We start from the raw sequence: 15,473 nt of genomic DNA, 5'->3' as shown, positions 1-15,473 counted from the left end.
TATTGAGCAAAATCTCAGTATTTGCGGATGATACTAAACTAAGCATGCCAATATCTTCTGGGCAGGATGTGGAAACCTTACAAGCGGACCTGAACAAAATTATGGGGTGGGCAACTACATGGCAGATGAGGGTCAATGTTGAAAAATGTAAAGTAATGCACCTGGGTGCCAGAAACCAGAAAGCAAGCTACTCACTGGGGGGGGGGGGGGACCTCTGGGTGAGTCTAGGATGGAAAAGGACCTGGGGGTACTGGTAGACAACAGGCTTGGCAGTGGCATGCAATGCCAAGCCGCTGCAAGCAAAGCCAACAGAATACTGGGATGTAGAAAAAAGGGGATTCACTCCAGAAATAAAGAGATTATTCTCCCACTATACAAGACTCTGGTCCGGCCACAGCTGGAGTATGCTGTCCAGTTCTGGGCACCGGTCCTCAGGAAGGATGTGCTGGAACTGGAGAAAGTCCAGAGAAAGGCAACAAAAATAATTAGGGGAATGGAGGACATCAGCTATGAGGAAAGACTACAAGCACTGAATGTATTCTCTCTGGAGAAGACGATTGAGGGGGGATATGATATCAATGTACAAATATTGTACTGGAAACCCTAGCATATGGAAAAACCTATTCAGAGAAAGGAAATAAAATAAGACGCGTGGCCACTCACTAAAACTAGAGGAAAGGCGGTTTAACCTTAAAATACGCAGGGGGTTCTTCACTGTAAGAGCAGTAAGGATGTGGAATTCTCTTCCGCAAACAGTTGTATCAGCAGGGAGCATTGATAGTTTAAAAAAACTATTAGATGGGCACCTTAAAGACCACAACATACAGGGGTATACAATGTGTGGTTAACAGTAGACACACACAAACACATCATAGGTTGAACTGGATGGACTGATGTCTTTTTTCAACCTCACTAACTATGTAACTATGTAACCATGCTCAAAACTTACCACCAGATGAGCGCAAAACTACGGGCTGACCAACAAGATCTGGCCAGATCTAATACCCAAGACAATGTTGAGGCCTGGTACTCGGCCAAGAGACAATTCGATCTCTGGGCTGAGCACTTCTTAGCGATCTCAGCTAGATGCCAAACTCAGTCGGGCAAGATGCTCTCTAGGCTGATAAAGGGCTCACACACACAGAAGCACATTTCATCTCTGCGGAAATGTAAAGGCCAACTTACATTCCCCCAAAAAATACCATCACTGTCATCCTGGAAACCTATTACACCAACCTCTACTCTCCAGACCACATTGACAGGGAATATTAAACTCCCCTTATTAGCGCACAATTAGTAACCCTCAATTTTCCCAGAACGCAAGAAGAGATAACCCAAACTATTAGACACTTAGCCAATTATAAAGCCCCTGGACCAGATGGGTACATGAGTGAACTCTATAAAAAAGACACTAGATACCCTGTTGCCTTCTCTAACCTCACTGTGCAGTACACTATGGCAAACGGGCAAATACTTACCCACAGGATATCAGGCGTATATCAAATTAATAGCCAAAAAAGGCAAAGATAGTTCACTGCCTGGCTCTTATCGCCCAATCTCCCTGTTAAATATAGATTCGAAGATTCTGGCAAAGATCATATCGACCAGATTGTCAGTGATATTACCACCAATTATCCACAACACTCAATCTGGCTTTGTCAGGGGCCGCTCCGCTACTTCCAACATACGTAAAGTGGCAGTCTTGGAACATGCAAAAATACACCCAACAAAACATCTGGCTATAGTATCTTTGGATGCGGAAAAAGCCTTTAACAATGTGAATTTCACATGGCTTTTTATGACGTTGGAGAGATTCGGCTTTACGGGCCATATATTGAACTTTGTCCATTCCATGTATGCTCACCCAATGGCAAGGATAGTATACTCAGCAGGCTTATCCACTATAATCCCCCTACATAAAAGGCACGAGACAAGGATGCCCTTTAATCACCCATACTATTCAATTTGGCCCTGGAACCCTTATCCAAATTCTTCTTGGACTAGGTTCCTATACAGGGTATACGCATTGGAGGGGAGGAAATCCGATCAGCGTTATTCGCGGATGACATGCTTCTCTTCACCTCTAATCCGAACTCTGACCTAAAGACTATACAGGGCATACTAAATGACTTCAGGACCTTGACGGGGCTTAAGATCAGTTATGATAAAAGTGAGGTGCTACCCCTCACGCAGGTCACTACCTCTGACTGGGACACATCTTCCCCCTTCCCACTGACTCATACATATATCACACATCTCGGTGTCAAAATTAGCAAAGACCCAGCATCTCTCTACCGCCTAAACTTCACCCCTCTGATAGAAAAAATTAGAAAGGAACTAGAGATATGGAGAACTCTACCCTTATCATTCTTCGGCAGGTGCCATCTGATTAAAATGGTGAGCTTCCCTCGCCCGCTTTATCCTCTCCAAACTATCCCTCTCCTTTTGAAATATAAAGCTGTGCAAATTTTAAACATAGCTTTCTCAATGTTCATATGGAATGGTAAGAGACCTCCCATTGCATTACCAAAACTGCACCTCCCGAAGAACATCTACCAGATGTTAGGCTCTATAACTTAGCGTGCTTACTTAGATACGGTCTAGACTGGATCTCGAGCCAAAACACCTATGCCAACTTTTCTCTGGAATCCGCCATCACCTATACGTTCCGACTCTCGGGGGTCCTTCACAGCAAGCTGACGGCACTCCCGAAATCCCTGCAACAACACATTCTCATCAGGGACACAGTCATAGCATAGGGGGGAATTCGGAAGAAGCTTCACTTACCTTCTAACATATCAAAATACCTTCCGTTGCCGGGGAATCCAAAGTTTCCGCAATCACTGGACCACATCGCCTTCCGGCAATGGGAAACAAAGGAACCTACTATGGTCAACTCCCTAGTTCACATTGGGACCATGACAGGCAAACCTTTTGACATCCTAGCCAAGGAGTTTGCTCTCCCTCAGTCTCATTTGCACTCATGTTATCAGGCATTGTCATATGGAACGACATGCACAAAAAACTTGGCTACCAGCTTCAAACGCTCGTCATAGATCAAATGGTGGAGCAACGTTTGTATTCCATCTCTACGACAAGACTCTACAACAAGAACTTTCTATAAAGGACCCATTTGGGTAAGGAAATATATCAACTAAGTATAGAGGGAAACACACTTCAAACTGATTCATAAGGTCTTTATACCTGCTTTTTTCACCAAAGCAACTTGTCCTAACTGCAACCTCCCCACCCAACGCTGGCTCATAGATTCTGGCATTGCCCCAAAATAGCTACCTTCTGGGACAAAGTGACACACTACGCAAAGATGGTAACAGGTTCTCACCTGACAAAGTCGACACACCTTATGATTTGTTCCCACGGGACCACATGCCCATGCCCGTAGCCAAAACCACATCTCCCCATGGACTCACATATGCTTCTTAGCAGCAAAAAGGGCCATCCTGAAAGCTTGGATTCTTCCCACTCCTCCTTCCATCTCCACAGTGGTAAAAGAACTGAAGTCGCTCCTCTACAAAGAAAAACCTGACACGATCTTACAAAACTTTGCCTCCACAAAAAAGTTCTTCACCAGGTGGTGAGCTTTCATAGAACATACCCTCTCCCCAGCAGAAATTCAAACAGGTCTCAAACATTTTCACCCAATCTCGAATCAAATTCAACCCACTCTTGCAGGCACATCTGCAGACTTTCTAACAGGTTTTCTTCTTACCAATATGATTTATTCTAGTTAGACCAGCCCAGAGATCTTTGTTGAATTTCATGTTTCTGTTCGATGCCCTCCCTCAATCCTCTTCCCTTCCTTCTTCTAAAACTGCTTATATATATATTATATATATATATATATATATATATATATATATATATATATATATATATATATATACACACACATATACACATACACACACATAGACATATCTATCTATCTATATACACACACACACATACACACACATACATGGTTATTGTTAGTTTATGCATAGCATAATACTACCTATATGCACAACGGATGATACCACCCCCCCCCCACCTTTTTGTTGTCATCACCTATGGATTCTTCCATTTATTGGGTTTCTTTTGTATAACAAAAACTCAATAAAAATATTGTAAAAAAAAAAAAAACAGCCACTGTGAAACAGGATGGTAGATTAGCCCTTGGGACAACTGGTCTTCTCAGAGAGGAAGCCACCAAAGGACGTTTACGGCCACCAGGATGATTGGAAGATCGCTCTTGATTCCTAGCAGGATCTCCGGAAGAAGCCTGAGCCGAGGATGATGCTGGCCTTACCGTGGTCCTTAGACACCTGCAGCGTATGCCAGAGGAACCCGTGATCACGCCACGAACCTCGGTATCCTCCTGTGGAGCAGAACCTGCTAAAAAGGAGCTGCATGTAGGACTATACAAAACAGAACTGTCTTGAGGGTGGATACCACCAGACTCAGGACCTGTATGCAAATCGGGAGAGAAAGCCGTCTGTGTGACAGCAGCTGGTGAATCACGCCTGTGGTTCCTGAAATTTGTCTATAGGAAGGACCATCCTGGTCAGAATTAAAATCAGACCTAGGTAATACAATTCCCTGGATAGGGGGAACCTTAGGTAGTTCGGACATCACCTGAACCTTAGGATTTTGCGGATCTCTTTGGCGCTTACCAAAGAAGTCCACGGGGCCGGAAACCAGCGAAGATGTCCACCCACCCCAATAATAGGTGAGGGCAGATCTTTATGCTGAAGGGGTCTTGTCTGCGGGTCAGGGGAAGCTAGCTCTAGGTTTAAAAGACCAAGATTGCTTGGAACCTCCCGGGGGAAGATTTGAAAGATATATTTCCCTTATCCTCAGTCCCAGAAGCACTAAATCATTTTCTATGGGATGAGAAGGGCCCCCACCTGCGAAAAGGCTCCTTCCCTTTCCTGGATTGTGGAAGGAAGGTACTCTTTCCCACCTGATACCCTTAATTAGGTCATCCAGGGTAGCCCGAAACAAGCAATCACCTTGAAAGGGCAGATTAATGAGAGATTTCTTAGAGGCTTGGTCTATGGACCAATTCTTAAGCCACAGCACGCGCCTAATCACCACCGCTGAAACAAAAGTTTGGACAGCACAGGAGCTGCATCACAAAAAAACTGCAGCCTATGGACCAACTGGTCCGCTAAAGCAACATAAGCAGCTGGGACTTGTTCACTCCCCCAGGACCTGGCGCAAAAGTTGGCCCACTTCACTTCAGACACCAGGGCTGAGGCCGAACCAGCCATAGTAACATGTTGCGTGCCACAGCCTCTGCTTTATTGTCAGCAGGGTCCTTAAGGATGGAATTCCTCTATTGGGATCATGGTTGCTTTATTCAACCTGGAAACAGCAGGGTCCACCACTGATGGACTAGTCCCACTTCTTTAAAAGTGACTCCTCAAAAGGGTAACATATAGCAAAACGTTTCGGGACCACAAAACAGCAATTTTGGTTGTTCTCATTCCTTACAGGAAAACCTGTCAAAATAAGGCACATAAAAGGAAAACACCTTTGGAGTGCGAGGTGACTTATGCGCACCAAACGACACAGCCACGTCTGTGGCTACATTAGCAGTATCCTCCATTTTTAAAGTCTCACGCACTACAGTGATAAGTGCGTCTACCAGCGCTTTTTCATTTGCTGCTACGACCATGGAGGAATCTTCCTATCGGATGGATCTGGGGGTGCATCAGGCTCAAAATCAGATGAGACAGACTAAGCAGGGGAAGGCAGGGGGGATGCTTCTTCCTGGGCCACTAAGGACTGCAAGACCACCATCAATGCAACCATGGGAAGCTGGGGTTCCGAGGGACCTGCCATCTCCATGTAGGGGGTCAGTGGGGGAGATGTGACCCTGAGGCTCCATAAGGAAAAGAAAACCTTGCAGTACAAAAACAATCTTTTTGGCATCACTAAAGGATCCCCCAAAGGCTCAGGGTGCCTATCAGCAGAGAGAGAGAGAGAGAGAGAGATAACAGGGACCCCCAAAGACTCACCCTACCGACCAGAGGAACGCAGAGAATTCAAACTTAGCATCATCATGGACGTTATCATTGTGCATATGTCCCGGGCACAGGAAGAGGAAATTAAGGAGGAAGAGAAAGAGGAGGAGCTTCGGCATCTCCAAGAGGCCTCAGTCCTCCAGCATCCCAGTGACATCATCCGCTACACAAACATGGCAGCCAACCGGAGACCAGCTAGACTAAAAGAAAATGGCCCCCGTGACATCATTTGGCTACACGAACATGGCCACCAACCAGAGACCAGTATGACTAAGGGACAATGGCCCCCATCAGCTACATTGAAGCATGCTGCCAAAATCTTTCCTGCACCCTCTGCAACGCTGTGCCCAATGCAAGGAGACCCCCCTCCCCCCTGAAGGTAGGACACATGTTTAGGGGAGACTCTGCGGCGCACTCTCCACTGGGATGCCCCTGCACTATACCCACACTGCAAACAGCAGGGCATGCACCTAGGGGTCTCCTACACTGGGAGCCCTCCAGACTACCAGGACGGGACATGCACTATCCCAGGACCCTTACAGAGTGGGAATAGCGGGGTAGACCCAAAGGGGTCTCTGCTGCATTCTCTGCCCTGGGACCCCCACCAGACTCCAGGTCCAGACAAGGGGGAAAGGGATTTGGGGAAGCCTAGCTCAGTGAGGGATTTAAGGATGGGAGGAGGGAACCTGCAGGCAGGTCCAACCATCCCTGGAGGTTACCCACGTCCCCCTCAAAGAAAAAGGGGAGAGGGGGACTGTATTTACCCTTCCATGGTGCGGGTAACGCTCCAGACAGAACTCTTCGCTATCGAAGTAGGGGAGCTGTCGGCCAAGGGACCGCTGCGACTCAGACTCAAGCCCGGTCGTATGCGACCCTGCAAGACGTTTAACTTGCGGGTATAGCTGCGGTCTGCATGCACTTGCTGGCTGAGCTGGGGAGACCACTGAATCTAGATTATCCAGCCCATCTCCTAGCCCAGCAGTTGATTGTAGATCTCCTGAGAGAAGAAGCAAAAAATATGTATGGAAGGAGAAAGTTGCTAGAACCAGAGATCCCAGCCGGGAGCCTAGATCCTTACTCCTGACTAGACAGAATAAAACTAACTACCTAGAGCAGAGAGGGGGGTTATATACCAGCTGAGGATGGCCCAAGGGCGTAGCCAGGTGTTTTTTGTTCTGCCTAGTCCTACTCCTGGAGGCGGCAGTATAACCCACTAGTTATGATTTATGGAGCGCTGTGTCCATCGATAAACGAAAGAAATATATTTTGGCAAAGATGGCGGGCAGGCAGAAGACTCCACCCCCATGCCCATTTATGCCAAAATGTAGCATTGATTTGAAGCAAGTGGGTATGCCTCTGGGCACCCCCTTTGCAGCTAGAACAGCTTCAACTTATCTGGTAAGGCTCTCCACAAGGTTTAGGTGTGTCTTTGGGAATGTTTGACCACTCTTTCAGAAGCGTACGTGTGAGGTCAGGCACTGATGTTGGAGAGAAAGCCTGGCTCACAGTCTGCACTCCAATTCATCCCAAAGGATTTCTGTCGGGTTGAGGTCAGGACTCTGTGCAGGCCAGTCAAATTCCTCCAAACCAAACTTACTCATGCATGTCTTTATGGACCTTGCTTTGTGCACTGGTGCACAGTCATGTTGGAACAGGAAGGGGCCATCCCCAAACCGCTCCCACAAAGTTGGGAGTATGAAATTGTCCAAAATGTCTTGGTATGCTGACGCCTTAAGAGTTCCCTTCACTGGAAATAAGGTGCCAAGCCAAACCCCTGAAAAAACAACCCCACACGATAATCCCCCTCCAGCAAATGATTTGGACCAGTGCACAAAGCAAGGTCCATGAAGACATGGATGGACGAGTTTGGGGTAGAGGAACTTGACTGGTCTGCACAGAGTCCTTACCTCAAACCGATAGAACACCATTGGAATGAATTTGAGTGGAGACTGCGAGCCAGGCCTTCTCTCCAACATCAGTGCTTGACCTCACAAATGCGCATCTAGAATGGACAAACATTCCCATAGACAGACTCCTAAACCTTGTGGACAGCCTTCCCACAAGAGTTGAAGCTGTTATAGCTGCAAAGGGTGAGCCAACTCAATATTGAACCCTACAGACTAAGACTTGAATGCCATTAAAGTTCATGTGCGTGTCACTCTTTTTTTTTTTTTTTTTAAACAAAGTTCATGTGTGTGTAAAGGTAGGCATTGCAATACTTTTGGTAATATAGTGTAGATTATCAATAAATGTGATTAAGTGTTAAGTCTATTTATTTGGCACAAAGTAATTCTGTATTCTCACGTCTCTGTCACATGATACTGTACTTGTAAATTTGTATTATTCTCCTAGTGCAGGGGGTCTCCAAGATTTGTAAACAAAGGGCCAGTTTATTGTCCTTCAGACTATGGGCGCCAGACTGTGGCCAGTTGGAGTGGAAATTTCCCTGGCATTAGTGGGAGTAAACATTGTCACATTTGGTATTACAAGAGAAGAAGAATAGTGCTTCATCATTGGTATTAATGGGAGGAACAGTTCCCCATTGTTGGGGTCAATTTTTTATTATTATTATTAGGATTATTTTGTGTTGAAGAAAATATTTATGCTTTTATAAACATTTGCATGTGCTTCCTTAAGGGACAAAAAAAATGTGGCTCTTTCAAATTCCCTTTTCCTTGTTTCTTTACGTGATGCAATCTTCATGTTTGGAATGTGGTACCAAACCATTCATGTCTCATCTCCAACTTTTACAAATGAAGTGATAGTGTAGACCAGAGGTCTCCAAACTTTTCAGTACCGGGGCCACATTGTATATTTTACAAAAATGTATAGGCTGAAAAAAAAAAAAAAAAATATGATTGAATACCATTTGAGGATCCCCATCAGAAAAGCAGAGGCCATGAGCAGATTCTGCTGACCTGAATCCCCAATCAGTGTAATTTGGGGGGGGGGGGGGAAACACATGACAATGACCTGAGCTGTGGGCCAAATAAAATCTTGCAGTAGGCTGGATATGGCCCACAGTCCATGGTTTTGGATCCCTGGTGTAGGCAAGGGGAGAATGGCACACTAAAGAAATACACAGTGATGGGGAAGCATGAATATACCATTATGTTCACTAAAATAACATGAGTAAAAATAAAGTATTGCCAACTGCATACAAGTTTCCACCAAACATATGGATTAGAGGAAAAAAACAAAACACATTCCACAACTGAAGCTATGCATGTTTTAACCTATTAGTATAAGCATTCATCATATAGGCATGCTTTGTGTAACAGGTAGGTTTAGTTATCCAGCAATATTAAGATAGCAAAATTTGTAACCTGACCTTGCTCCAGGTAAAAGTGCCTAACAAGTTGTTATCTCCAAATGGGTTATCCGTATTGGTGTACCCCATGTACTCTTTTCCCCAGCCCATGTTCTCCCGTTTCTTTCTCTCTTTGGCTTCTTTTTTGGCTAAACGCCTGGCTCTTTTTTCCTCTGGCGTTTCCATAGCTTTCATGAGCTCCTTTTTTTTCTTGTTTTCATCTTTTAGATTTAAACACTCTTGCAGAGTAAGACCTCCAAAAGAAATCCCCTTTGGGCTCTGTGACCTAGCTGGCGATGAAGAAGACACTGAAGACAGTGAGCACGTAGATGTTGATTTCCTCTCTCTGCTGTCTGCGTTGCCTCTGTCATCTTGATCACATTCAGATGAAGATGGAGATGGAGATGGAGATTTCTTCTCTCTCTTTTCTCTTTTTATTTTGTACCTTTCACCAGATCTAGATCTTAAGAGAAAAGAATACGATTCCAATGAAAACAGTAAAAGTGCTTAAAGTGGTTGTAACCCCCCCCCCCAAAAAAAAAAAAAAAAAAAAAAAAAAAACCACCACATGCTCCTATCCCTTTACAGCATGAGATATAGCACAGTGCTTTTGCCATGTCATTTGTTCCTTTCTATGATTTACAATACCTGGTTGAGCCTGCCTGTGTTCCCATGTGTACTGACCACTCTTAAGCCCCGTACACACACGCAGATCGTCGTCATACAAATGTTCGTCTTTTCTCCCCGGGATGTCGGTGTCTGTTGAAAAGTGCAAAGACAGCACAAGGACAGCACAAGAATTTTGTCTGCAGACTTCAGCTGACTGCAGAAGTGATGTCATGTAATGGTTAACTTTCCCTGTGTTTTTTATTTTCTGAGCATGCCCAGTCTTGCAAATCTGCAGTCTGTCGGCTGATTTCTGTACTGACAGCCGAACAATCGTCCGTTCTGGTGTCTGCTGACAAAAATTTTCATGTTTGCAAGAAAGACTCTTGTCCGCAGATTGTGTGCAGACATCTGTCGGAGGCACCATACTAACACGCATACAATCGGCAGATCTTTCGTCCGCCGACGTTTGTAGGACGACGATCTGCGTGTGTGTACGGGCCTTTATTATGGCTGCTGATCCTTGATAGCGTGGTCAGATCATGTGCTTCCGTCATCCTGCATCTCCCCCCTCATTTCCATAGTCTGCATGTGTACGCCAATCTCTCCTTAACCCCCTACTCCTGGCTTGAGTATTCTGCTGCAGCTGCTCCTCTGCTTTGGAAAAGAGGTTGTAAAGTAACATTTGTTATATACTTTTATCTTCTCTGTTAATATGTTCCTGTAAGTACAGCGTGTGTATTTTTTTTTTTTATATAAAACTAAATACCTTCTTCTCCCAGCTCTGCTGTGTGGTCACATGTCCTCCCTGTCCCTCCCTGCTAGCTTGCATACGCCAGAGGGGGAATCTCAGCCCCTCCCACTGTACTTCTTATATCAAGGAGGGCAGAGTGAGGACATGTGACCACACAGAAAAGCTGGGCAAATAAGGTATTTTCGCTATATAATAAAAAAAAAAAAAGACACACGCTACATTTATTATGTTGATAAAACAGAGGATAAAAGAATATAATAGATGTGACTTTACAACCACTTTAGTTTTTAGGTCTAAACAGTTCTCATCCCACCTAGGAGCCTGGTTTAAAAACACAAGGGCCCGCATTATGCAACATGCATATTACTATATAGGTAGAAGGACACATAAAAGGAGATGTATGGAATTTTCTTTAACCCATTTATACTTACCTAGGATGCGGCATCTATCCCCCCGTCGCCTCTACACTGAGAACCGAGCGATCGAACACCACCAATCGCTTGGTTCTCACAGCCCTGTGAGCAGAGAGCTGCTGACTGTCAGTTCAGCTCTCCGCTATGCCCCCTCCTCGCTCACTGAAGCAGAATTCAGTCTGCTCTCTGCTGAAAACGGGTCACAGGAGTGCAGAACAAACTGCACTCCTGTGATCCATAGGAGAAGTACAGCCAAAAGGAGCTTTTTAAAAAAAAAACAAAAAGCAGAATTTTTGTAAGAACTTGCCGTAAAATTTTCTCTGAGTCTTCTGACAGTCGCCGCCCACTCATACAGTCTTCACTTATGGGTATTGTCCTTATCCATAGGGGTAAACTAGGCAAAAGATTTTTGTTAAAATCATACATAAAAGCATTTGCATGTACACACCCACAGGGGGCTGTCACTCTGGACCATACCCTCATGCTAGCAGCATTCTCAACTCCGTTTGGTAGCAAGCAGTATATAGATCCAACAACCCCAAAAGAGGGGCGGGGGCGGCGACTGTCAGAGGACTCAGAGAAAATAATTTTACGGTAAGTTCTTACAAAAATTCTGTTTTCTCTTACATCCTCTGACAGTCGCCGACCACTCATACAGTCTTCACTTATGGGACTTCCCAAAGCAGTGTAGACTTGAGGAGTGGGAAACGCAACCGCCACAAGGGTAACGCAACACCCAGGTCAGAGAAGGAACCTTATCGCCAAGATAAAAAGGCAAAAAACACTGGGTAACAGGAAGCTCAACAGGAGCAACAAAACCCAGGAAAGCAAAAACCAAGGGGTTAATCCCCCAACAGGAAGGGATAGACGCCAATCTGTAATGTCCCCCTAAAGTACAGCCGCACTCAGACCTGTGCGGTCAAAGGAGGCATCAGCCGATGCCAAAACATCAAGTTTGCAAAATATGGTAAAGGTATGCATGGCCGACCAAGTCGCCGCTTTGCATACCTGGGACACAGACGCCTGATGGCGAAAAAACCCAAGACGCACTCACTGCCCTGGTAGAGTGTGCCGGGAAAGGGGAAAGGTGGAACCTGTTCCCCAAGCGAATAGGCCAGTACAATCGCCTGCCTGGTCCATTTAGAAATGGTTGCCGCAGACGCAGCCGTACCCTTCTGAGGTCCCTCAGGAAGGACAAAGAGAGAATCCGACATTCTGAAGGATTCAGTAGACGACAGGTAGACCCTGATCGCCCTGACAACAGCTAAGGAATGCAAGGCAAACTCCTTAGGGTGCTTAGGCTTCACACGCAGCGAAGGCAAAACAATATCCTCAATGAGATGGAAAGCAGAAACCACCTTAGGAAGGAAGGAAGGAAGGAAGGATTGATGAGGTCGCAAGACCACCTTGTCCCCAAGGACAACTAGGTAGGGAGAGCGGCAGGACAAGGCCGCCAACTCCGACACTCTGTGAGCAGATGTGATAGCCACTAAAAAGGCAACTTTCCGTGACAGTGCCGGCAGAGAAAACTCCCAGATATTTTCAAAGGGAGGACGTAGGAAAACGGACAGGACCAGATTCAAGTCCCAAGGAGCTAATGGCGCCCTCCTAGGGGGAGCCATATGATGCACACTTTAAACAAATATGCGGATCAAGTAATTTGACCCAAGAGGGCGCTGGAAAAAGACTAGCCAGCACGGATATCTTACCTTTAATAATGGGCAGCGCCAAACCCTGATCCACACCAGATTGCAAGAAGGCTAACACCCTCGCCACCAAAAAGGAGCGAGGATGGAAACCCGGAGATTCACATCAGGCAAAATAAGCCTTCCAGGTACGATAATAAATCTTACCAGAAAAGGCCTTCCTAGCCTTCAGGAGGGTAGGAATGACCGCCGACAAGAGACCTCGATCTCTCAGGACCTGGCTTTCAACAGCCACGCCGCAAAGCCAGCGACCGTAAAGCAGGATGGAAGATCGGCCCCTGCAACAGCAGATCGTCTCGTGAGGGGAGCCGCCAAGGAGGCTCGATGACCAGTTGCATGATGTCCGCGTACCAGGACCGGCGCGGCCAGTCTGGAGTCACTAGGAACACCTGCTTTTGGTATCGAGGCCAACCTGCGAAGGAATCGGGACAACAATTGAATCGGAGGAAAGGCATAGATCAGGCGATACTGAATCCACGGCACCACCAACGCGTCCGAGGCATCTGCCAGAGGATCACAAGTTCTTGCCACAAACCTTTCCACCTCGTTGTTGAGAGGAGACACGAACAGATCCACGTCCGGGGATCCCCATAATGCACACAGCATCTGAGAACACCTCCGGGCGTAGGGACCATTCCCCTTGGTCCAGGGTCTGGCGGCTCAGATAGTCGGCTTGCCAGTTCTCCACACCCGGAATGTGAAGTGCCGAGACCAGCATCTCGGCCCATGACAGAATCTCGGCCACTTCCTTGGCCTCCCGGGCACTCCTGGTGCCCCCTTGGTGATTGATGCATGCCACCGCAGTGGCATTGTCCGTCTGCACACGCACAGGGCGGTCCTGCAGACGACTCAACCAATGCAACAAACATAGGTTGATCGCTCTTAGTTCCAACACTTTTAATGGCAGAGAGGATTCCTCTTCCGACCAAGTGCCCAGAATACCGCCCCAGCCCGACAGGCTGGCATCCGTGGCGACCACCATCCATGGAATTGTGCAAATGGTATCGCCTCGAAGGCTGATACACACAACCCCAGGACCTGAGTGACGAGGAATGTTGCTCCCAAGGGACCTGACCTCGCTCTGTAGAGTCTGGAGTTATATCTCCGGCAGGAAGACTTTTGCTTGAGCAGAGTCCAGAACCATCCCCAGGTAAGGGAGCCGGACAGAAGGGGACAACGTCGACTTCTGGACATTGAAGGTCCACCCAAACTCCTGGGAGTATCTGAACCGTGGTAGCCAGATCGCGTATCAAGGTCGCACTGGAACTCGACCTTAACAGGAAATCGTCCAGATATCCCAGGATTGCAATCCCCTGCGCCCACAACAGGGCCAGGGCAGGAGCCAAGATTTTGGTAAACACCCTTGAGGCCAAAGCGAGACTGAAGGCAATGCCACAAACTGATAGTGTTCCTGCAATCTCAAAAATCGGAGGTACCTCTGATGACCCTCGTAAATGGGGATGTGTAAATACGCATCCTTGAGGTCAACGGACGCCAGGAAATCTCCCGGACTCAGAGAGGCCACCACCGATCGAACAGATTCCATGCAGAATTTCTGAACTCGCACGAAGCGGTTCATAACTTCAAGTCCGGAATCGGACGTACCTTGCCCTCCTTTCTGGGCACCGTGAACAGATTTGAGTAAAAACTCTGACATTTGTCCCGATGAGGCACCAGGACAATCGCCCCCAATCGCCCCCTGGGCGAGCAGATCCTGCACCACCCGATGGAGATCGAGGAGACGATCCGGGGTTCAATGAAGATTTGAGGGGAAGAATCTGGTCTGTCGGGCGTGATCAAAAGTTGATCTTGCACCCCGATCGGGTGCAGCCGAAGTGCAGACGTCGTCCCCCCACCCCTGAAGCGGGAGAGGACGCCCCATCAGGTGGAGGCGGACTGGAACGGCGCATTAGGGCGGGCAGCTTTTGGCTTGCCCGCCCAGGGCTTCTGCGGACCACTCGGGCCCTTGAAGGGTTTGCCCTTGTCTAGTGCCCTAAAGGCACGAAAGACCCCTGGTTGGTTTTAAAGGAAGGGCCCCGCTTACCGCGGAAGAATTAACCCTTTGCCACTTGGTGTTGAAGTGTCTCTCACCCCCAGTGACCCCCTAACCAACACATCCAGGGATCCCCCAAAAAGTCTGTTCCCCACATAAGGGATGTCAGCCACCGCCCCTTAGGAAAACAGGGCAGCCGACAGTTTTTTTAAAAAACACACAATGCGACGGATGTGCACCGCGCATGCAGACAAACATGAGACCAGAGGGGCCTCATCCCAGGTCGTGTCACACAGGTATAGTACAGTATGATAAACCTGTTCCATCATGGCCATCGTAGCAGGGGGAGCAGAATCCGCCTGCATGGCGCGTTGAATAACTTTAATCCAATCCAGCACAGCCTGAGAGACCAGAACTGAAGCGAACCCGGGTTTCAGCAAGGAACCCGCCACCATATAGCAGTGGTGGGTAATAGACTCCACCCATCTGTCCGCCGGGTCCCTAAACACCAGGCATTATTCAACTTGGACACAGTGTGGTCCACCTTAGGGGCCACAGTCCATCGCAAATCCGTAAGACGCGCAGGGATAGCGGTACTCAACCGCCTAGGTACCACAAAGTTGCGCTTTAGATTGCGCCAATGTTCATTCACCATTGCATGA

At 47.2% G+C, this 15,473-nt stretch overlaps 1 protein-coding gene across 1 annotated transcript in view; it reads right to left on the bottom strand.

Moving 5' to 3' along the window:
- The window catches only part of CACTIN (cactin, spliceosome C complex subunit), a 473,103-nt gene that overhangs the window by 392,191 nt on the left and 65,439 nt on the right, over positions 1–15,473 (bottom strand). Inside the window, exon 2 of the mRNA XM_082243969.1 lies at positions 9,361–9,802. Within this exon, the coding sequence (XP_082100095.1) occupies positions 9,361–9,802 (442 nt within the window). The remainder of the gene's footprint in view (positions 1–9,360; positions 9,803–15,473) is intronic.

This window comes from Pelophylax lessonae (assembly GCF_965119305.1).
Source record: "Pelophylax lessonae genome assembly, chromosome: 1".
NCBI lineage: Eukaryota > Metazoa > Chordata > Amphibia > Anura > Ranidae > Pelophylax > Pelophylax lessonae.
This window is presented reverse-complemented; position numbering and strand designations above follow the sequence as displayed.